The sequence below is a fragment of the Balearica regulorum genome, chromosome 1 (assembly GCF_011004875.1).
Source record: "Balearica regulorum gibbericeps isolate bBalReg1 chromosome 1, bBalReg1.pri, whole genome shotgun sequence".
Taxonomy (NCBI): Eukaryota; Metazoa; Chordata; class Aves; order Gruiformes; family Gruidae; genus Balearica; species Balearica regulorum.
This window is the reverse complement of record NC_046184.1, coordinates 124,828,500-124,853,031: the sequence shown is the minus strand read 5'-3', so window position 1 is coordinate 124,853,031 and position 24,532 is coordinate 124,828,500. Positions and strand designations below refer to the sequence as shown.

The 24,532-nt window shown below is 44.2% G+C and overlaps 1 protein-coding gene across 2 annotated transcripts in view; it reads right to left on the bottom strand.

The window, feature by feature from the left end:
* The window catches only part of SRPX (sushi repeat containing protein X-linked), a 52,951-nt gene extending 34,492 nt beyond the window's left edge, over positions 1–18,459 (bottom strand). For both annotated transcript variants that reach the window (XM_075774355.1, XM_075774362.1), the window contains exon 1: positions 18,260–18,459. In XM_075774355.1, coding sequence (XP_075630470.1) covers positions 18,260–18,329 — 70 coding nt within the window. In that variant the 5' untranslated portion in view covers positions 18,330–18,459. The remainder of the gene's footprint in view (positions 1–18,259) is intronic.
* Between the last annotated feature and the right edge of the window lie 6,073 nt (positions 18,460–24,532).

The window sequence follows — 24,532 nt, the reverse complement described above, 5'->3', positions numbered from 1 at the left end:
GCCATGAGGAACTCAGATGTTCGACTTTCAGAAGACTTGATTTAAGGAACTCTTCAACAAATGCTAAAAAAACCTAATGGCAGCATCTCTCTTTATGATCAGGAACAGTCACAGTACCACAGACTGTTACTAAAAAAAAGGACAAAAAGTGTTATGAACACTAAAGTGTAATTCAATTCAGCTGAACAAAATGTACATTCTTTAACCAATAGGTTTAAGGAGGGTAAACACACTGCATTGCATCTACATAAAAACCAGCTACCATAGCTGCATACTGCATAATAATACATTTGGTCTTCTGAGCATATACGTGGTCTCAGCCAGAGGTTACACATATCAGGAAAGCAAAGCCTTCACTATTTACAGCAGCTACGGGGTTGTACATGGAAAAATACAGATAGCCCTTGATATCAAAGAATTTGCACTCTGTGCCTGATCAACTACAAGAGGCTCTGCAAAGGCTGTCCACACCTTGCCTGTGGTCTGGACATCTGTAAGCATTACTGGTTTCTTCGCTGCTCTCACACAGCCTCGTCCACCAGTAATACTCATCTACAGCTAAACCTGGACTCTGTCCTCTGTCAGCTATTTTATAATCCTGCAGCACATCTCCGCCTGCCCTCTGTTTTCTAGGCTAGCTCCTCACAGCACTTCTACTGCTGACATACGTTTGGCCCTCTTCTCCGCAGTGGTTTAGCAGCCTGAGCTGAGAATTGCCCACCTGCATCCTGCCACCCCTCCTCTTCTGCCAGGACTTTGGAGACTGCACAACCTCCCTAGAGATACGTGTGGCCCCTGCCCTGAGGCACTCTATTTCCAAAGCTGCTTTGCTGATGGATCTTAGTTACACATCCTAAACATCAACCTGACGTGTGAATTTGGAGTCATGAGGAAATGATGGGCTGATAGGGACCTTGAGAGCTTTCACCTCACTGAACGAAAGCAACACAGGCCTGGTGACAGCATTGTTCAACTGTGTGTACCTGGTCTCATCAGAGTCTCCTAAGAGCTGGGATGGCTGGAACCCTCCAGCAAACCGGATAAACTGCGTACCAGTGAAGTCAACAGCCACCCATAACGCAAGAGCCAGACTGACTAGTCTGCCTCCAGGGTACCTGAAAGGGTTAAAGACCACCTCAGGCACTGGGATGAAACCCTGTTCAGATGAACACACTTTGATGTCGCAGTGTTTTCCACCCCTGATGGCAGGGCACACCTCCATCAGGACAGCAGATCCTGTGGCACGAACTCTTCTGGCACAAAGGACTCTCACAGGCCATTGCCACCTTCTCTGCTAAGCAGAAGCAATCGAGTTGTTTTTGGTTTTTTTTACACTTTTCTCATGAAATTTATAAAACTCAGTTTATAACAAATCAAGCCTGAATTACACATAAAGCCCTACACAAACAAGATGCTCCAGCAGCTCCTTCAATGGGGAAAGGAGGGAGGACAGGGTACATGGCAGGCAGGCGCACTATTAGATGCACCAGAAGGCTGCAAGATGGAAAAGCAAACAGGGACTCTGAAGAAGCAAACAAATGTTACCACATAGAGATAAGACTGTTATCTTCTAAGATCCAGAGAAATAATTCCTCTGAACATACCTCAATTTTTTTTTCCCTTGTATTAAGATATTATAGGGTCTTGCAGGCCTACATTTTAAGAACGTATTGAAAAGGCAGAAAAATAGGAGGCCACCTATAGAAGGCCAATAAGGAACTGAAAAGAGGTATTACTACTGGTAACTAAAAAGCGGTAGAACTACTAGTAACTGGTTAATTAAGTAAAGAATATTTAAGCTAAAAGTCTCCTTAATGACAAGTTCCAGTGGATTTTGGGATAACTTTCCAAAGGAAGAGATTGAAAACTAATCCTGATCTATTCTGAATTGGTGACAGATGGAAGAATTTTTATTTTTTTTTTAAATGCTGACAGTGGAAACTGGCACATCTCAGTATCTAAATTTTAATACTACAGCACGAGATACACTGCTTTCCTCTCTTCTCTTTATCCTTGAGTCACGTGTTATTTCTGAAGCTCTGCCATTTAAAAAATATTTTTCAGATTTTATGAGGAGACTAAAAGAAAGGCTCCCTAGGAAAAAAAATCTCAGCTTTAAGCATCAGACACTACACCAACATTTGAAAACTAGCACCAGGAGCTGCCTGTAATCCATAGGAAACTTTCCAACAAGTTCCTAGAAAACACAAGGGGAGTGGAAAAATCTAAAGTTACTGACAGTGATCTCCCCTTGCTCTTTAGTAAGTGGAGTCACGCAGTGTCAGAAGCAACACAGAATTACTCTAAACCCTAGGCTGGCAGCTCCCTTGAGGACTTCTCTCCTGAGGACTTCTCCTCTGAGCAACTTATCCTTACGTTCTCTGCTTAAGTCACCACTTAGAAAAATAAAATAAAATAAATATATATTTAGGACTCCTATATTAATAGGACTTCTCCCCAAGTTAGCTTCAACTTGTCAGCTTGCATTTTCTCACTAGCTACCTTCTTATGAATAAATACAACCGTAGTCCAGAAGTCTGTCACAGCATACTTTACACCTCATTTCCATGTAAGCAGCTTCCTTTTAGAGAAACTAGAAGCATAAACACTGGTTTACAAAGTCCTTGCTCTAGAAAATTTGTTACTTTATTCATGACACCTGCAAACAGACAAAAGCATTAAGGGCTGTTGATATTAATACTGGAGGCTCTTCGTGGGAGAAAAATAGAGACTTCTAAGGGCTCCAGGACTACTCATGCTTTACTAATGCTTTGCAAGGGTAGCATGAAGGAGAAAATGCAGACATTACACTAGGGAGGAAGAGCTGAAGGAACACCTGAGCCATGTAGGGCAGTCAGTAGGTCCAAAACTGAGCAAAGACAAGAGAACAACAGGTGGAACTTTAAAAAAAAAAAAAAAAAAAAAAAAAAAAAAAAAAAAAGAGGTGCAGAGGAACTGAAGACTTAATAGCAAACTCATCAATTGCAGGAAAAAAGTAAACAACTGCTGTCAAGACTCAGGAGGTAGGAATTTAATTTATTTCTGAAGACTAGTATTAAAAACAGCTTCAAAGCAAACAGTATTTAATATAGAGCTCACAGCCAAAAGCACAGAAGTTGTATAAAGCAACTGATGAGGACTAGCTTGCTCATTTTGTTTAAAATAAGAAATGTTAATCATATCCTAAGGCAGATTGAAAAGTTCTTTGCTACAGCCAGCATAAAATAATGCTCATTAGATTTTAAAGGAACATTTGAGATGCTCCCTCCAAACCCTTGCACAATTTTTATTAATATTCATGTCAGCGGCAACTCCCAATCGGAAGGATATTCTCCAAGTTCTCACTTCCATTGGAAACAAGAGGGTAAACAAGTGGTTACCAAGGTCATTTGTAAGGATATTGCCTTAGATGTCCCAGTTTCACTAATGCTTCATGCAGATCACAAAAGTCACACGAGTATTACAAAAAATATACCGTATTGATGGCTTTTGATAGAGTAGACTCGATCTTTTGGTGATTCTTTTAAATTACATCTGCTGACATTACATGATATGTGAGAAGCATTACCTGTATATTAATATATATATTAAAAAATATATACTTTATATATATTATATAAATATATATATATAGCCATACTGCCAAAGAAAACACTCAGAAACTTCAAATGCCCCAACCTAGAAAGTAAATAAAAATAAATCAATAAAAAATTTAATTTTGTCAGTCTTTGGAACCCTAAATACTGGTTTAAAGTAAAGGGAAACCTGGCAATGCCAATATAATAACTTAAAAATAGCGACACTAACGCACCGAAGCCACGTTTCCAGAATTACACCCTGCTCCTTCAGGAGAGGGAAAAGGGCAGTGAAAATCCACCGCCACTACCAGAAACAGCAGAGGTGACTGAGGCAGCTAAAGTGGAACCCTAAAAGAAACATTTCTGGAGAGGAGAGGAACGTGTACGTGGCCAACTCGTAGCTTTTTCAAAAGGTACGAGCTTGAAGACAGAATGGAAACATGATTTTTTCTAGTCCTTGCACTAAATGCTGAGGGCTGCTTCGCTCCTAGTAACCCGGTCCCAGCTTCAGCAGAGCCCCCCACGCCGCTCAGCCAGGCAGCGAGTGACCCAGGGAAGCAGAAGCCAGAAGCGCATCCCCAGATGGCACAGAGCAACGGAGACAGCAACTGCACATGCCTACGCCCCCCTCTCGCTTGCACCACACCATTACCAAATATCCAGCAGCACCCTTTTCCTTCTCCCCATCCATCCCTCCCATCCTGCAAGGCCAAGAGCAGCTACTGAGCAGCTATGGCCAGCACCACGGTCCCCAGCAAGAAGGATTGTGGTGGGTTGACCCTGGCTGAGGGCCAGGTGCCCACCAGAGCCGCTCTATCACTCCCCTCTTTCATTAGACAGGGGAGAAAAGGTACAATGAAAGAAAACTTATGGGTCGAGATAAGGACAGGGAGAGATCATTCTCTAATTATCATCACGAGCAAAACAGAGTAGAGGAATGAGAAATAAAACCAAATCTTAAAAACACCTCCCCCCACCCCTCCCATCTTCCTGGGCTCAACTTCACTCCCGGCTTCAACCTCCGCCCCCCCCAGCGGCACAGGGGGACGGGGAGTGGGGGTTACGGTCAGTTCCTCACGCGGTGTTTCTGCCCCTTCTTCATCCTCAGGGGGAGGACTCATCGTTCCCCTGCTCCAGCGTGGGGTCCCTCTCACGGGAGACAGTCCTTCACGACCTTCTCCAACGTGGGTTTCTCCCATGGGGTGCAGACCTTCAGGAACAGACTGCTCCAGCGTGGGTCCCCCACGGGGTCACAAGTCCTGTCAGCAAACCTGCTCTGACGTGGGCTCCTCTCTCCACGGATCCACAGGTCCTGCCAGGAGCTTGCTCCAGCGCGGGCTTCCCACGGGGTCACAGCCTCCTTCAGGTGTCTCCACCTGCTCCGGCGTGGGGTCCTCCATGGGCTGCAGGTGGAATCTCTACACCCCCTCATCCTCCCTCCATGGGCTGCAGGGGGACAGCCTGCTTCACCATGGTCTTCACCACGGGCTGCAGGGGAATCTTGCTATGGCGCCTGGAGCACCTCCTGCCCCTCCTTCTGCACTGACCTGGGTGTCTGCAGAGTTTCTTACATCTTCTCATTCCTCTCTCCGGCTGCAAAAGCTCTCTCTAGCTGTTTTTGTCTTTCTTAAATACGTTATCCCAGAGGCGCTGATGGGCTTGGCCTTGGCCAGCGGCGGGTCCGTCTTGGAGCCGGCTGGCATTGGCTCTGTCAGACACAGGGGAAGCTTCTAGCAGCTTCTCACAGAAGCCACCCCTGTAACCCCCCCGCTACCAAAACCTTGCCACGCAAAACCAACACAAGGATGATGCCCCATCTCCTGCAGCTCCTGGAAACACCTCCTGCAGCTGCCATGCCATCAACGGTGGCCAGCCAAGCCCCAGGCTCCTGACATCAGGAGAAAGCACTTTGGGAAGCAGCAGGGTTAAGCAGGAAAATACGAAGTCGCTATGTTACCTCAGGATGGCTGTGCTCTGAGTGCCTTTCGTTACGGGAAGGCTGACGCCTAGCATTGATGGACAACATCTGGCAGGAATGACCAGCTCCAGCTAGCAAGCTGGCACAGCTTCAAATTACTGAGGTCAGGGTTTACTTAAGATAATTAGGATATAATCCTTTAATAGCCAATTCTATGAATTCTAGTTGTCAACAAAGACAGTTTAGTACTGAAAAACTGCTCAAGTTTCATAAACATCCAAACTCGTAGCAGAACAGACATTTTTAATAACAGATTTATAGGTTCATTTGTATTCCTGTCACATCACGTTTCTTCTGAGTGTCAAAATATGCTATTCAAAGAAACTGGGGACATACAGCAAAGATCAGTTGTTTTGTGTCATAAAGACAGGACAGGGATGCCATTGCACCTGTTTCCTCCTCACAGAAGCATCTAAGTCTGAAAAACTGAAACATGAGATTTCAGGGCTTGCCAACTACCTGCAAGTTTGTCGTACGGACTGGAGATATGGATGTAAAAAGGGAGCATGTCAAAAACACTGGGAAAAAAAATAATTAATAATCCACACAAAAAGTACTAAGCTAGTAATTCTCACAGAAAAATGAAACCATTTCCTAAATTGTTACTAAGAATTAATACACTGTAAATAATGTGGAATTTAACCCAAAATCCCGCCAGAGGTCAAAAACGTGAGACAGATCACTCCCTGTAATGCTCTAATCAGCTCCAACCCTGCCAGCCCCTTGTCCATCGGGGCCCCTGGCTTGGCCCCAGAGCCACCCTGTCCCTGCAGCGGGACCTGGTCTCCATCCCAGCTCTGATCCCTGCCTCAGGGCACGGCGGGATGGGGCTGCTGGGGGAGGTCCCTGCACCGCTGCCAGCCCTCACAGTGCCAAGACAGCCCTAACCCTGAAGTCTTCTATGTAGAAACGAGAAATTTGAAAGGCCTCACCACAGCTTTCTTTTTTTTTTTAAAAAAGAATCAGAAATATCGCTGTTTTCTATGCTTCTCAACCAAACATGATGTTTCACAGAAAAAAAAAATCAGCTGGAGAGCCTGCACAGCTTCTGGAAAAAGCCTTAATGATTTGAACCACCCAGTCCAAAAAAATAAAATCAAGTGCTCAGGTTCCTTGATTTAGTGCTCTGTCCTTCCATTGGAGAATTCAACTCTGCATTACTAAAAATGGTGAAAGATTTCACATTGTTTTCCAGTGCAGACAGACCAAATGGTAACCAATGGGTCCATCCACTTGCCTATCTACAAACATGCTTTCAAATTTTGTTGATTTCTTTTCATGATTTAAAATTTCCCTTCTTTCCTATGAATTTTTGCTACGATACACAAAATTGGAAACATACTGTACAGTCAGTTCCACAGCGGACAGGCTCTTTGGCATCTCTTATTTGCAAAGGCACCAGTTCAACAGCAGCCTGAGACAAGTCAACATTTGCCAGTAAGAAATCAGGCCAAGGGCAACCTCCAACAAGATCTGACAATAAACTCCCTGGATCCAACTCCTTCATCCAGCCTGCTCCGAGAACAGAAATCGTTTTCTGGGAAAAAGCAGCTATATTACAGGTCGTTTCAACCATCTCTCAACAACCCACCGACTCAGCAAGAAGCTGTTAGCAGCACTGGTCCATCAGCCATCTCCCTGATGTAAAGCTTCCTCCAGCCTTCAAAAACTTTCAGGGTCTTGTCCCAGGGCTGGAGCACTCTCATCGTAGGCAGCTGACAACTAAAAGCCCAAAAGAGATGCAATCCTGTATGAACTTGTCAGCTGCTGTGTATCGTGCAGCCTGCCAAGCCTTCTTCCACCTTTGCTCACACACACGCAGAATATCTCACTGTGACGGCAGGGATTCCTCACAGCTCCTTCCGCAGTGGAAGCTAGAAGTGATGTTTTTAAAAGGGCTGTTTGAGCAAATATAATCCAAAACATAAGCTGCTGCATCAGCTCTCACAAGGCTTGGGAGGAGGGCGATAAGAAGAGCCTGCAGTTTGTCGAGCAGAACTGGTGTGCAGGGCTTCTTGGTTGAAGTTTATGCAAATCGTGCAATAACTAATCTGTGCAGCCACGAGGTCTTATTTATGCCTTCCTTTTGCACACTTCTGCTGCCATTTCTCAGTCCCACTTACCATGGTGTCTTCATCCAAATAGGACTGAGAACACTTCGGAGAGCACGGCTTCCTGTGAATTGGAACTCTGAGAACCATCAGGGTCTACACCACAAAAACCATTAATAACACATGAATTTATTCTAATGTGTCACATACTACAATGTGAATTTTCTCTGTTCCCTCCCCTGCCTTCTCATTGTATTTGTGGAATAAGGAATAGCTTTGTTAAAGGCAGAAGAGTAAAGAGAGACCAGGGTTGTGCTTTAGAGACAACATTCACCCACTGCAAATAAATCAAAGTCCATTTTCATTGTGAGGGACTTATAAATATGGAAAAATTTCATAACTCAAACAGAGGACTTATTTTCAATTCCTTTGGACTGATCTGTTTTGGCAAACTGGTTTACTCTTCCAACAGGAAAATCAGAAAGCCATAAATCAGTCATGCTACCTTTCTGATGAGTTACAAGTTGTCTTTCATTGCACACGCAATATATGTGGTCTTTAATGTACATTATAGCTAAAATTTCTGAGTCATTTTATAAATATGCCACACATTAAAGATTTCCCTAAACAAACTGGCAGGCAAAAATATTGCAAAAGGATGATTTTTTTTTTTAATAGTAATCAAACAAAACAACTTCCAGGGCTGCAGTGCATGTCCTGTGCTGTTACTGGTATCTAAGAGGTCTGAAATGCCTTGGAGCCATCTAAAGATACCATTTAATATACTTGTTTCTGACATTCAGCTGGAGAGAGGTACAGAATCCCTAATCAGAAGCACTTCTCTTAAAAACAGAGCCAAAACCCAATTCAGGTGTTGGTATTTTCTGAAAAGGTGAGCAGCGCTCAGCCAGTTAACCACTGCAAGCTTCCAGTGTGCTGGTGGAGAGGACGAAAAGGTATCAGTGCTACGCTGACAGCGCTGCCAATGTTTATACAAAAGTTGCCTTCCCTTATTACAGAACTACTCATGATTTGATGCATCAGACTGGAAATTTCCTTAAAATCAAAGTCAAGGCATGTTTACAGTTAGGGTTATCTCCCATTTCTCCCAGCCATGTATTTCCTATCTGATTACCTTAAGTGTCAAGTACCAATGAGAAACTCGAAGTGTGGCTCCCGACACCTACTGAAAAGGAAGCGCAGCCAGAAGTTGTAACTGCCGCAGTAACAGAGGTGATGGAAAGGCTAGCCAGAAGAGCACAGAGGTATGCCCAGAACCGCCACCAGGCACAGGTCACCCCTTGTCAGTTTTAATGAGACCCAAGAGCAACCTGTAGCAGTTTCATAACCAAACACACCTACACGGTTTTACTTAATATGATGCACTGCACATCACATGCAATAGCAATAATAGTACTTGCTCCTTATACGAATGTTTTTCAGCCAAAAAACATCTCTCCTGCCAGATAAACCATTTTACAAAGGGGGTGCAGACACAGGCTAACCAGCTCCCTTAATGTCACAGAAAGAAATCAGTGATACAAAGTCAAAGCAAACTACTTGTTAGATGCCTTCACAAAAAACCACCTTCAACAAGTTATCCCTTTTTTCCTTAGTACAGTAATAAGAAAGATCCCCCTTTCAGCATCGAGTAGCCTTCTGGGGCACTCATATCCACCCTTTCCCAGAAAAGTAAAGTACAGGAAAGATCTTTTTTATTATTTGTTGGGTTGTGGGGTTTTTTATTTAAACATTTCACTGCCACCATAACTCAGTGTCAGGCTTATTGTTTCTGGTATCTGCCTCTGGGCAGCTTAGAACAGTGAATGTCTGTGAGCCAACATGCTTTTAATCTTCAAGAATAGCTGGATAGAGGCATGTTAATGTTGGCCTGGTTTACTTTACTAGTGACACAGTATAACTAGAGAGCCACAATGGGTGGACTCAAGACGGGCAGAATCAAATCAAGTAATTATTTTTACGTGCATTGCCCAAAAGCTGAAAACTCTAAAGAAAACTGTAACTGCCACAGGCTCTTAACTCCGAGGCAGGAGCTGGAAGCATCTCCCCGCATCCGGCCAGTCAGTGCCAGGAAGCCTGATGAAAGACCTCTGAGGGACAACCAGGATGGACCACAGACCCAAGCAGGTTAAAACTCTCACGGTACAGCCTAAAACAAGACAGGCTTTGCTAAGTGACTGATGTTGCCAGCCCACACTGGTTAAGTGTAGGCTTTGGGTAAACCATGCAGCATGACAAGGCACTGCTGGAAAAGCCTGAATACATGACTACTTTCAAACAGCAATGCTATTCTTAGTGGATATATGTACAACGCATCTAAATCCAGTACCCTAAACGGCAATGGCATTTCCTGAAAAGAACAAGAAGAGGGCAAGAAGTAGGGAAGAATAAAATCAGATGTCTGCTCAAGTGCTAAGAAAACCTGTCTATTCGGAGTTGTGACAAATTTTAAATTTCACACGACTGGAAAAAAAGAGTTTCCTTACCACAGTAATTTCAGAATCTCCAAACCAAACTTTCCTTATAACACAAACTTCTAAATCATGCAAATTGCGGATGTGGAGTATTCTCAAATATGAATATTTCTACCCACTACAAGATCTGGAGCAAAAGATAGCAGTAACATAAAATGTATTGTTATATATTTTCCTGCAAAGCTGCAGAAGTTTCTTCTGTGCCTCCCTGAAGGACAAAGCTGTATGTCACAATTCAAAGACTACACAAATCAAAGACATATATGCACATATGTAGATATTTACTCACCAGTTTCAAACAAATGAATGCAATCAAGCATCTTTATGATGCGCATCTTGCGTGTTTTGGTTGTGGGGTTTTTCCCCCCCCGCCCCTTGAAAACAGCTCATAATGACCTATCTCACAAGAGCAACCCAGAACATGCATCATTTCAAGCATTCTCAATTCTTTTTCAGCTCTATGCACTGAGCAAAACCCGGTCTCTCACAGCGGCTATCCTAAACCCCATCGATACCACCTGTTCTCAGATGAAGACTCAGTTTCATTGAGTAACCAAAAAGCGTGAAGTTACACAAAACTGTATCTGTTCAAATGGCAAAAACGTTTGCCAAAAACACCCGACTGTGCCCAGCTTGCGTTGCAGAGGCCAGCAGAGGCTCAGCACTGCAACACGACGGGGGCTGTTTCCCTCTCCCAGCTATCTGTCCGACCTGCACGCTGCCAGGAGGGGACAGCAGCTCTCCCAGCTACTGAGCGAACGTTCGACAGCTGAAACCAGGGCAGTGAAGACCCACAGACCACCAGCTGAAAGAGACAGCACCATCCAAAGCAATAAAATGGGTCCCACCCTCAGCGCTTAGTTCACACCAAATAGCACGAGCGGGTTAAGGAAGACACCCTAGATAAATTTACATCCCAGCAGGCTTCCCTCTCCCTGGAGGCTTGCAGCGACTCACTGAGAGATCACACATGAAGCCATCACGTTCCTCCCACCCGGGGGCAGTCGAGAAAGCTGGGCAGCTCGCCTCAAAGTCAAGAGCTAAGTTAAAAAACACCAAGCAGGAGAGTAGAAAAAGAGTTGAAAACTGCCGCCCGGGTGAGAGAAGAGGGGACGTTTCCAGCAATGCAAAACAGGAACAAGAGTAGGTTTGGGAGAAAGCCATTTTGGAAATCTCTCCTGTACTGCAGACATGGCCGGGAGCTCTGGCCAGGGCCCGGACCTGGTCCCTGCTGCATTAGCACCTGAACAAACAGGGATCAAGGAGAGGGATCCTGCCCAAGGGCTTACACGCCAGGAGTCAGACAGCAGCGATGGGTAGGAAGAAGCCCAGGGCAGCTGGGGAGAGAACAAGGAGTCCACCCTCCTCAGCAAAAACAAGCCACCGTTGGCTAGTTTTTCCTGGAGGGAAAGCACAACTCCCAAAAGTAACCCAAAAAAAGAGATGCCATTGAGAAGGATATGAAGGAACGTGAAGTAACTGCTTTTGCAAGGTAGCATCTGCTAAGTGCTAGAGAAGAAAGCAGAAAAATAGCGCTAAAAATAAAAATCAGGAGTTGGTGATGAAGGCCAGCCAGCCAAACCAGGGAACTGCAGCACAGCCAGTCCAGTAACTTTTGTTTAGGAAACAAGCAAAAAACCACGAGCAACACCTTCTCCTCAACTAAGCCTTTTAGCAGAAAAGTTTCATTTTAACAGTAGCCCAGCTCCAAGGGATTTTGACAGACCCACTTCAGCACGCTGGTAGCAGGCTCTTAATGTGCTAAACGCATTCTCTCTCCATCTTCACAGAACTGAAGAGGAGGATGTAATTTTAGAGGTTTCTCTCAAGGAAAATCCCTGCAGCTGCCAAGAAACACTAGTTAGAGATAATGGTGGGTGGGGGAAGGATTTCTTACCGTCCCGATATTGTACCTGACAGAGCTTTACTCCCCATGCAACTACTCCTTCCACACTTCTGTGTGTTGTATACACAGCAAAGACACCATTTATTTCCTCAACCACAACAAAATCTTGTCAAGATTGTTCAGGCAAATCAAAGGAAGATATTGGCAAAGGTGAGCATCCCACATATATTAACTTGGGGAAATTTAATTTCCATGGGTCTCTCAAGAAACATAAAAATCCTTTCTCTCTTCATGTAAAGATATGCCAAATGACAAGTTGAAGTGGTTTCAAACTCTGGCAGAGCTCTTAAGTGGCTATTTTGAGTTACAGGAAAGATCAGAACCGTTAAAATTAAAACCTATAATTTGGAGTCACTTTCAAGGTACTGCAGCATAAATTTTCAGTTTGAACAACCTTAACAGTGCCCTTTAAATATAATCAATAGTTAGAAACAGTGGCAGAGAAGTGCCGGCCAGCCAGCCATGTCTTGTACGCTGAGCTGTTCATTTGCTGCGCTAAAAAAATTTAAGTGAACGCCTTGTGAAACGGACGATCCCCAGCACACCACAATTTTACCACATAACATAACTTGATACAGCAAATTAAAAAAAACACAAACAACCAGCACACACAGCCATTTCAGAAGCAGAAAAATTACCCAAGTGTTTAGAGGAACATCTATTTTGTTAGCCCAATTGGAGAAAAAACATTTGTACTTTCAGAAGTTTGACAGAAGTACCATGAAAGACACAAAGACTGACAATATCAAATTACAGGCTGTATAACAATACAGTAGACATTGCAATTTCATGAAGCACTAGATTACTGATATGCTTTTTGGACAAAAAAAAATAGTAATGTGATGGGGGTGGAGGTAGGGAGGGATAGGAGTGTTGGTGTTTGCCTCTTCATTTCTCTCCACTCCAAACATTCACACCAGTGGGCTGGGCAGCCATCCCTTGGAAACACTCTCCCAACAAAGATGCTCCTGGGACCCTTACACTACCTAATCTCACGTATGGCAGCACAGTACAGGGCTCAAGAGTTGAGACTATTGCATTAGTACCGGAAAATTTAAGTATGTTTTTACACATCAATATATTTTCATACATGATTCATCATTTGTGTCTTTACAGCACCTCCATGCAAATGGTGCTCCTCACACACTCTCCAGCCTTCAGTCAATTATGGTTTATCAACAGTGTGTCAAGACATCTGACAGTGTGGGCTGAAGTCCATGCCCATCTCCAAACTCCATTCTTCCTGCAAATCAGTGCACAGCACTATCTAAGTAGTAGACTTTTTACACAAGCATCTCCAACAGGGAAAATCAAGGAAGAGGAAGTAAGTCTAAGCAACTTACCTAAGGATATATATTTGAATTTTCTGAATTTTCAAACCAGTGGCTCATTCAAGCAAATGCCAATACAACAGCATGCCAAATCTTGTTCCCTGCACTTTCATCAGCCACAAATTTGACCCAATTGATACCCATCCCATTCACATCTCTAAGGTGACAGAAAAAAAAAAAAGTATTTCAGTAATGTTCATTTACAACTACTGGTTTCAACTGAGAGATGAGGAGACTACAGTAAAACACACCTCATCATCAGCATTTCCAAATTGTTTTTAGAATCCATGTTTTTCATAATCCAGGTTATAAACTCTTTCATACTTTTCACAGAAAAGAACCTCACCTGCACTGATGGCAATCTCAACTGCAAGTTTTTATGAACACTGGTTTTATACGCTTTAGATGTTTGGGAAGCCCATGTCATGTCTGCTAGCATTTACTACTGCAGTCGACCAACAATAAAAGGGATACAGGAACTTCACAGGTGTGAGGAATAACTGCTATTAATTGTGCTACCGCATGTCCTGTACCACATCCAGTGCTTGCCTAGATCTAACTACCCAAGCCGTTATACGCAGTTAGCTTGCCAGTGCTCTTTGGCAAGGTGTATTTTACTGTGAGAAAAAGGACAGCCGAGCAACTCATCAAAAGCACCTCTCAGAAAATTTTCTTAGTTTCACTTTGTTAATGTGATCTCGCTCTGGAGACTTCAGCTGCACCGAAGCCCCCAGGTGTTGCTGAGGAGCGAGCAGTCTGAGCAGGCCTAGCACGGAGGACGTGATGGTCTGATTACTTAAGGACCGCTCAGGAAGAACTGCAGCGCTTTGGTAACGCTTAAAGCCGTGAGGAGTTTTCAGTAAGGAATTACTACAGCTCATGAAGATGGCCCACTTCACGTGAGAAAATATGAAAGCAGCGTGAGGGGACGAGTTACCATTATTGATTGATACAAAGATGACGTATCTGTTGCATTTGCGGTCACCTGAGAATGACATTTCTATTGCTGCAAGTGTTATTCACTCATATGCAACCATCCAGCTAACTGGAGCTTATTTAGAAGGAGCCAAACTGTCCAAAGCACAACGCTTTGGATAAAGCTGTGCCTTAGGACATCCCTACCTGCTTGTGTTCACGTGCTGGCTTCTGTCTTGTACTTGTACTGCAAGCCATTTGAGGGCAGCCACTGCCTTTCTGTCCTGTGGTGAGCCAGCACGCACAACTAAGTCTGCGTCCACCACCAGCTCGTTCTCAGCACCCTCAGCTTCAGGGGACCAGCGCACACAGAACCAAGGACACAAGTGGATCCTGCATGTACTTCTACACAAAGTATCACCTAAGATTAATAGGCAGATAGCAAGCTGTATTAAAAAAAAAAAAAAAACAACAACAAAACCCAACAACAAAAGGCTGAGCTGACACAAGGGCCCCACCCTTGGCAATGCAGAGCACCAGCTGCTTAGGGGCCTGCAGACTGTTTCTTGACCATTCTGCAGCTTAGTCTGATGGATAGGAGCTACGAGTGGGAATCAAGATATTAATTGCAATGTCTTTTTTTTTTTTTAAGCCTGCCATATGACTCTAAGCAGTCTTAAATATTGACTTCCTTCAGTTTTGTCCTCCTATCCTTTGTCTATTTACAGTATAAACTCACTTGGGCAAAGACTGCCTCTCTGAACAGCTGCAGCACTCAGAAGTCTCACCCACAGATGTACCCCTTGCTCTACAACGCAACTTTGAGAAGAGCTCCCGTTTCCACAACCAGGCTTCCATCTACTCATATTTAATCCAAATATATACACGTTACAAGCATACCACACATATATATTGTTTTTCATTGAATTAAATTTCATACAGCTTTTGAAAATAGTTTTATGAGATTACGTGGTCTTCAAGTCATTTTTAATAGCATCTCTCTCAAGGTTCACAGTCCCTTCACACCAATATCCTGTTCCAATACACTGTTTCTTTTTTAATGCATTACAACCACTTCCCGTTAATTTTACCATAGATTAGCTTTTCCTTTCATCTGTCTACTAAAAGTGTAAAGACACAAGTTCAACAGTCTTACACTGGGCAGTGCCACTTGATTTAAATCATCTCCACTTACCCAAACCACCAAACAAGTGATTTCCGTATGTATGTATACACAGCTGTACCCTCACCCAGCACTACTGGATGATCCACAGTGCTCTGCCCGAGCCCAACAGGGTAAGGATCTACACTGGGTTTTCACAGCTCAGCAAACCACAAGAGATGTGAGGAGCTGTCATCAGAAGAACTTGAGGAGAAAGAGTCACTGAGGAGCTCAAAGATCGTATCTCCCTTCTTAGTCCTCAGGGAAAAGGTTTTAAGCTTGTTTTAACTGCCCAAAGGTGCATCTCTAAAACGTTCTGAAGAGCAAACAGACTCTTCTCTGAGTGGTGCCATCAGAGAGATTTTGCCAGTGCATCGCGGGCTTTGAATGGAACAGCGTAAAAAGACCATGGGCATCCTTTCAAGATTGGAAACTACAGTTACAGGTAATATAGCAGCTGCTTCAAGTGCTTTTAAGTATTTTAAGAATTTGAAGTATTCAGATACTTTTCTGTTGCCTTCCTTATGCCAAGGAGATCGTTAATTCAATGACATTTTCACAGACTGAACACTGTCTTGATTTTTACTGCCTACCATCAAATATCGATCGCAGAACTCTGTTTATGGCATGTAAATTATTTCTATTTAGTGTGGTGTTCACTATAGTCTTTTGGTTATGGAGCACAAATGCTCTACACTAAAAACTTCACTGTTAGCAAACTATGAATTCAAGAGCTGATTAGACTATTTATGATGTTTAGATAACAATCTGCTACTGAAAACAAGCATTTTGTACGAATCCAAAATAGATTGTTTGGCTTTGTCTACAAAATAGTCAAGTATCAACTTCCTGGTAACAGTTCACTAAAAGTACGTGCATGTATAATCTGTATTCAAGAGGGCCACATACACACGCATCCTATGGAGACTTTTTAAAGTCTCTTTTAGTTTACTTAATGACATTCTGTACCTAAGGTGCACAGTTACATACCAGCACAGTACCATTAAAGAAAATATCTATTTACAGTTTCACTAGATTTCATATTGAGAATAAAGGTTTGAAAGAATATTAACATTTTTTCTATTAAAAACAAACAAGCAAACAAAAGAAACAGAACATGAAACCTTAATATTAGGCTTTACAAATACAGCTGCTGCTGATTTAAGCTCTTTGGAGCCTTTGACACTAAGCATAAGAGGAAAATTGGACTTTCAAATGAGTGAAAGCTGAAACAAGCAGGCTATTGTGCAGCCAGCTTGAAGATTACATGCAAAAATTACATTTTTGAGATTGGAGAAGTTACATTTGGCCTTTTAGGAAGAAAGAGAAGGACAGGATATTAGCATCCTCTGCAAACTAATTGAAGACCAACATTCACATGAACCGCAAAGTAAAGCATTCAGTCATCTTCCTAAGAAAATAAAGAGAGTTTGGCAGCATAATAGTCCTCAGAGAAATGCCAGGACAGAAACTGCTGTTGTCTTTGTTGATTTAGCAAGTGATGTGTCCCATACCTTAGTGTTTTGTAAAGAGCATAAACGTGTGTTCCAGCATCTTTCATGTTGGAAAGAAGCCACTTGAAGCATGCCAACAAAAATAAGAAAAGCTAACTTCAGCTCACAAATACCATCATTATGCCATTTTATGCCCCTCCATGGGCAGAACTACGTCTTAGGTAGGGATAGCTCCTGGATACAAAAAATAGGTATCACCAACAAAGGGAGGTTCTCTGTGTGCACAGCTGCTAATTGTATTAGACACCTTCACCTGTTCACTGCCTCTCTTCACTGCCAACCCACAGCAACACACCTCAATTTGAAGCAGTACCCCCTTACTTTGAAGGTCTGTTCTGACCTAAAATTTTCATTGACTCCACCTGTTAAACCACTGCTGCACGTCACTTTACACTGGCTTTGCTTGCAATGTCCACCAAGTCAGCAATGTTTAATCTGACAAGATACAGCTGCTTTAACAGGCAAACCTACATGGCAATTTCCTTTTGCCATGGAAATGGACCTAAATTTGAGTTTATTTCAAATTTTGCTAAAGCAAATGCAAATAATTAGAAGTGAAATAGCATAAGCATACGTTTCGTTAATTACTACAGGCATAAGAACCCAGCCCGATCCGCCCTTTCATTTTTCACACTGAAAATCGAGATTAACTTTCTGTGTGTGCAGTCACACACGGGCAACAAAAACCGGTGAAAGACTATTAAGTGCCAAGGTCCTGGAGCCAGGGCTGGTAGATCAGACACATAATCGCCCCCACTTTACAATTAAAGGCAACACAGAGTCTCTACTCCAGCATCTCTGAGTCGGGTGTCGCTCCCTTTCTCAGTCCTCTGCAAGTTTGCCAGGATAACGGCACGGAGATGCGAATGTCACGCCCCGGGTGAAAATGTGATGGGCTGCCACCAACCTGCGCTCCGCACGTTGAAACCCCAAACGGATCAAAGTTTTGATCGCGCCTAATAACCCGGGACTCTAAACGGAGGATGAGGCTTCATTTGAGCTGACGGCCGTCCCGGGACGAGCCAAGGGACGGACAATACGGAGGACGAGACAAAGCGCTCCGAGCGGGGCGCGAACAGCAGGGGAACCCCCCCCATCCCAAGGCCCGCCGGCCGGCCGGCCCTCCGGGCTGCCGGGGGCACCGCGGCGCTTCCCCGCCGCCCCTACCAGCGCCCCGGGCCGAGGCGCGGCCGCGGGCGGGCAGCGCTCCCCCGCCCGGCAGGAGGAGACGCCTGTGCCGCCGCGCTGCCCGCCGCGCCCCCGACTGCTGCCCCGCCGCGGGGGGCTCCCCGGCCCCCTCCCCGCCGCCCCCGTCCTTCCCTTCCCTACCCTCGTACGCCAGGCTGGGGCAGGCACCCAGGGCGAGCAGCGCGGCGAGGCGCAGCCAGCAGCTCTCCATGCTGCACGGCGGCGGCGGCCCGTCCCGGCTGAGGGCTGCGCGGCAAAGGGGCAGGCGGCGGCGGCGGAGGAGGAGGAGGAGTGGGACGGAGACATTCTCCGAGCGGGCTCCCGGGCGCCGCCGGAGACTCCTCCTCCTCCTCCTCCTTCACCGCCGCCGGGGCAGGCCGCCTCGCCCCGCCTCGCCTCGCCTCCCGCCGGGACCGGCGGCGGCAACGGGCGGGAAGGAGCTCGGGTGTTTGGGAGGGAGGCGCTGGCCCCCATCCCCTGGGGCTCTGGCGGCGGTGTGCTCCGCGGTTGCCCCCCCAGGGCGCGGGAGCACGGCTCCCCTCCGACGTGGCCTCCAGGAATCGCCCGGCAGTGCCCGGCCCGGCGAGAGGTGTGGGGTCCCCCGCCCTGGTGCATGGCCTGGGGTCCCCTGCCCGGTGCCCTGTGCCCTGACCTGCTGCTCCGTCCCGACCTCAACCAGGGCCTGCAAGGCTGGGAGGGAGCCAGCCCCAGCTGCGCCCTCGCCTTTGCCAGCGTTGGGGCTCCGCTTGAGCAGGGTGCGATGGGGAGTAGGAGCTGCGCTCGCTCCTGTCCCTTCCCTGGCAAGGCAGGACCACGCAGGCACAGCACGCCGCTGCCAGCTCGCCTCCCATGCACGGTGGCGGTGGCTGCCGGCGCAGGCCTGGAGGGTTTTGTGGGCAGCAGTGCAGGGAAATGGACTGTACTTTCCAGGATGAACTGCTCTGCTTGCTCAGCACTTTGCATATGGCCAGGCTTAAATGTTCAAAAATCATGAGTCAGATCCTCAAGTCATGAGATTAAGGAAAAAAGTTTGAAGTTTTCACATTTCCCATTAATTTTTTGAGCTGCTAGGATGTTGCAGGGTCACATTTTTCAGGCTTTCTTCCATAACCACAAAGACTAGAGGCTTTTTTTTTTTCCACCTTCCAGATGAAAGCAAATTCCCCTATCACTCCTAGCCTACAGAAGTGAGGGCTTCAGGCAGAGCATCAAATGTTCCAACACTTTTGATTTAAGTTTGAGATCTGTCAACCCTGCAGCTTGACTACAGCTAGACTTGGATCTTATTTATTTTTCACTTTCCACCATTAGAGGTAGCATCTAACGTGCACTATAAGCTGCTGAAGGTGTGGGAATGCACTGCCCCCAGCTACCGTGCCGCCTGTAAGGAGTTTGCGTGCTGGGGCAGTAAGGGGGAGAGATCCCAAGGGAGTTCCTAGGGGCTCACGCACCTCCCGCACCATTTGCAGCAAAGCGCAGACAGATAGGGAAATACTGTCTAGTAAGTTAAGGAATATTTCTTTGAATATTAGGGACACCAGTTTTCAGAGGGAGGATAGTAATCTCAAGGGGAAATGTTCATTTGGAAACAGAAGAGGCAGTACCAGTTTTGCCAACCTTTGAGGCTGGCTATACCAAAGTGGCCTAAGAAAGAAATAGGATCTTGCTGGTAATGAGAATAAAAATCTGGGTGGGCAATGTGTTTGGGAGCTTTCTCCAGAACATTTCTTCTCATCAGAGTTTTCATTTGGATCAAGAGTGCACCTGAAGTATACCTGCCCACTCCAATCTCTCACGTTCCTGAGACTGGAACGTGCACAGGAGTAAGTGCACCTCCTGCACCTGCGGGGCCAGGCTAGAGCTCCTCTTGAGTAAAATACCTGGATGGGTATGGGTAGGCACTGGGTCCTCTGCACCAACTTTTCTCCAAGTTGATCGTGCTCTGCTCAGGCTTCGATATACAGTTTTGATCACTTGATTTAAAAAAAAAAAAAAAAAGGTAACAAAAAACTATGGTAGTGTCAACTGAGCCATCACAGTTTAACAGCCTAAGGAAAGATAAGATTTCCATGTGAGGAGAGATTAAGACGACTAACGTTACTGTTTCAAAGTAGAGAATAAGGAAAAAGGAGTGCTTTAGGCTATTATTATTGGCACAGATATCATAGAAAAAATTAAACTAAAAGGTTAGAAATCTGTAATAAATGTGATAATCTTTGTAGTTTATCTGTGCTGCAAGGCTTTGATATGAGTTCAGCGCTGGGATGTGCTGGAACAACAGAAGCACCTGAAGCAGATCGTGGCGAGTCAGGTATTTCTTGCTTTCTCTTTGTGTATGTTTCCAAAACACTGGCCTTCGTTTAGACATTCTTCCTAAGAATATAAGGTCCATCCTAGTGTGATAGCATCATAAAGAAGCCACTGCCAGCAAAAGTCTTAATGCAGCTGTGGCTTCTCCATCAGCTGTCCCAATACCATGCAATCCACGGGGCTCATGGCCCCTCTCTCGGGTGGCCTTTTCTAGCCGTTTGAAACTGCCTTGCCACAGTACAGAAGCTTGGGGGGTGGTGACAAATCCTTCTCATCTGCGAGGCTCTCAGTGTGAGAAGCTAAGTCCTCACTAGTAGGTGCAATAAGTTAACTGCTGCTGCGGGGCTGAAATTACTACAGGCATGCAAACCATTTGATTCGCTGTAATAAATGAGTTTTTAAACTGCTTTTGTGTTGCTCCTGATTGCACAGGCGCTATTCCACCCATTCAAACAGCTTAACCACGCGTGTTTTCAGGCTGGATTTTACTATGTCTTGGCTGTCGACTGCATGGGTTTCTGCAAAGCTCACTATGCGCGTTGTGCGTGAGCTCGCCTGGGATGCCGGGTTTCCTCTAGCATCCAGGTCTTGGACTTCTAGCTGCCCTGAGAAAGGCAAGAGATTTAAGAGTTTACATAGTCCGCAAGTTACAGCTCAAATTTAAATGCAAGTGCGAGCATAGCTAGCAGTGTGAATGTAGCCTTCATGGCCTGCTTGAAATCAGCCTTGTAAACACAGCGGTACTGAGGTGTGCATTCATTCAGATGCAAGTGGGCTCTGGGGTTTCTCTGTGCAATGTAACCCTTATTCCACATCTTTGTTAGAACGACAGCTGTGTGAAACCACCCAAAAGATTGGGACTTGAAAGACAGGTTCAAGGCATCTTTAAAAACTTTTTTGAATGTGTAATACAAATTAGATTTTTGTGAAATAGTTTTCTTAAGGGACCTTTTAATAGGAGAAAGCTTTTGGAACTAGGAATGTATTAAACAAATGTCACATTTATTGAATTTGAAAGCATAGTCCTGGTCATTTTTTCCTCACAGTTCAGCTTTCAATTTAAAAAAAAAAAAATCCAAATATTTAAGCTTGTGGTTATTTGGAGTTCCAGGCACTACTGGCATTACACAAGAAATAACCGGCATGCTTTTCATTGAAGATTCAATTTTTTTACTGTTCAGAGGTAAATTAAAACTGTCATAACTGAAATTAAGCAACAGTACAGGATGAAAGTGTATGAGAATATCTTAGTTGAATAAACAATAAGATCTAAAGCAAAGCTCTTGGAGACTTAAAGATATATTCTTATTTTATCAAGTAGTTAATTTAAGCACATAATTTCTCTTTCATGCTTTTTTGTAATAGTTCAGAAGTATAATTTTATTACTCTGTATCAGAATAGCTGTAACAATGACAGTTATAGCGATAATAAGAATACAGCTTTTGATGGAGGGGAGAAATTCATTAAAGTACAATTTTTAATAATGTTTAACAATCTAATAATTTGTCTCCAAATAGTAAAAGAATTATAAGGAAAAACCCCAAACCCAAACAGCTGTGTGCAATTAAGTTTTGGAAGCCCCAACTAAGATTCGATTAGTCATAAGAGGATGACAAACTGGGGGCCCAATCCAAACTACACAGCGTTTCTACCCGGTGAATAGCCTTACTGAATGAGAACGCTCTGATACTTTGAGTTACTTATGTAAATATCTGCAGAAATAGAGACAGTCCTAAAATAATAGTAATGAAAAAAAAAAAAATGCAATTCTTCTTACAATTCTTGAAGTTTGTGAATTACTTTCTTATGATGTTTAGTGGCAGCAAGAGTTTGAAATACTTATTTGTTGCTCAATGTTTGTGTTATCAGACCCTCCTTCCAGCTGCTCGGAAGTGCCAGCTCCTAGGGCCAATTTTTTCCCTCTGGATGTCAGCCGGTGGCGTATGAACTTTGCTAGGACACCGCTCCCTGTTAGTATCCTGCTGGGGGGGCATTCTGGGTGCTTGCAGGCTGGTGGGGTGCAGTTCAGTGTTGGGGTGTTTCTGTAGCTCTGACAGAGAGTCCTGGAGAGGGAGACTGAAATGGAAGCAAAGATTTGGATTGACCTGCGGAGATAAGGGGCAGGAAGAGAAGCTCTGCTGGAGACACTGCTGTGGTGAGGAACTGGAGGCACCGAGGGGGAAAAAGGCAAAAAAGAGTTGGGGGAAGACACGAGCAGAAAGAAGCGGGTGGATGCGTGTCACGTAGAGCACTGTCTGGGGAATGACAGACAAATTTCCTCAATCTTACCATGCTGCCGCTGTCAGCACGTGCCTCTGAAACCCCACTGCCAGCACATGTGCATAGATGCTTCACTCAGTGCCGTCTTCAGAAGGCATCTCACTGCAGATAGCATGCCTGTCAAAGAGACTGTACTCATTTGGCATTTTTCAGTGACATATCCATGGTTTTTAATAGAAAGCTGGTTTTCCTAAGGTGACAGACAGAAAAGAGACACTAGAGGCCAGCCTACAAGAAGGCACCACTGGCTAAAAATGTCAGAAGGATGTAGACCAATGGAAATTCTTGTTCTATAAGCTTAAATAACAGAGATAATGATCAAATATTTTCTTGTGTGAAACTACAACCTTACATTATATCTTAATAACGTTCTTGCTTAGGTCAGACCTAAACCTTAATGGCACATTCCTTGACAAAAATACAAAAGAATATACTGCCCTGGCTGTAGAAATAACATACTTTAGAGAAATGGGATGGTCTTTTGGGTGTGTTCCATCCCTGATCCCTTATGTGCTCCCCACATCAGTGATCTGAAGAAGTCTCCTTGGGTCTTCCCAGTTACTGATGGCCTCATGCCCTCCCTTCCAGCAATGGCATAAAGGAGATGGCCAGACTATCGTTCCTTTCGTTTCTCCTCTACCAAAAACCTTGCCATGGAAGATTTCAACATGAACATCTGGGTAAGGCACATGTATAGCATATACATAGCATACATACATAAGAAGCCTTTGAGAACACCAGTTGCCTTTTCCTCTTTCAGTCTAGTGGGGAGCACGTGTCCTAGGCAGCCAGCAAACCAGAAGCTTTTTTGGGGAGGACAATATTGCATTCTTAGATACTGAATTATGCATAAATATTTTTAAGAATAGTATGTGGTATATCAGCAGATACATGGTTTAATATTCAATACATATACTGAAGAATAAAACCTCTGTGTTATATTTTTTTAAGCTGTTAACATCTCTTAAAATTCTAACTGTTAATATCGTCTCAGCTTTTGATGAGTGTAATTGGAAACAGCTGTGTCTAAACTGTTTCAACATCAAATGAGAATGGTCTTGAAAATGAAAGATTTCTTTGTGTACAAATAAAAGAACAACAGTTTAGCCAGATTTAGATTTTGCAATCTTTTTGTTGAGCCATTACTATCTGGTCTTGAAAAAAGAGACTGGTAATTATATAGCTTGATTAAAATGTAATTCTAACACAGTCTTGGAAGGCAAATAGGTGTGAAGTTTGAGAGCTCATCAGTATGAGATATTGAGGAAAGCAGACCTACACTAAAGGATTAATTTCTCTGATTCTCACCACTGATAGCAGTCTCATCACACTTAAGCAGGACACTATGTTCTTAAAGGAATTTGGATATAACAGGGTGTGAAAATGTTGTAAACCCTTCTGAGTAGTGAACAGTATAAATAATAAAGCTCTTAAAAAACACTCGGGGGGAATTTAGAGATAGTTTATTTATATTTTAAAGAGAGAAAATAGTCCAAGGATGCAGTAAATGGTTATAATTTTCCTGTACAACATTTGGGAATTTTAAAATGTGCTCAATATTGGATTTTAATATCTAACTCAAATAGATTTCCTTTCTACTGCTAATTCAGTTATTTTAGGTATTTTTGGAGCATTTTTTTTTCTGTGTTGTTAAGCATCTGCACTGGCTAGGTGCATGTCATAAATCTGAGTGAGGCATTACTGCTTCACCTGGGGGGGGGTTAGATGTAGGGAGTAGCGATAGTAGTATCGGTAGTGGTAGTCTAACTATGTTGCTTTAAGAACCACCCTCTCCGGGTCAGCAAGGAGACTGGCCAGCAATT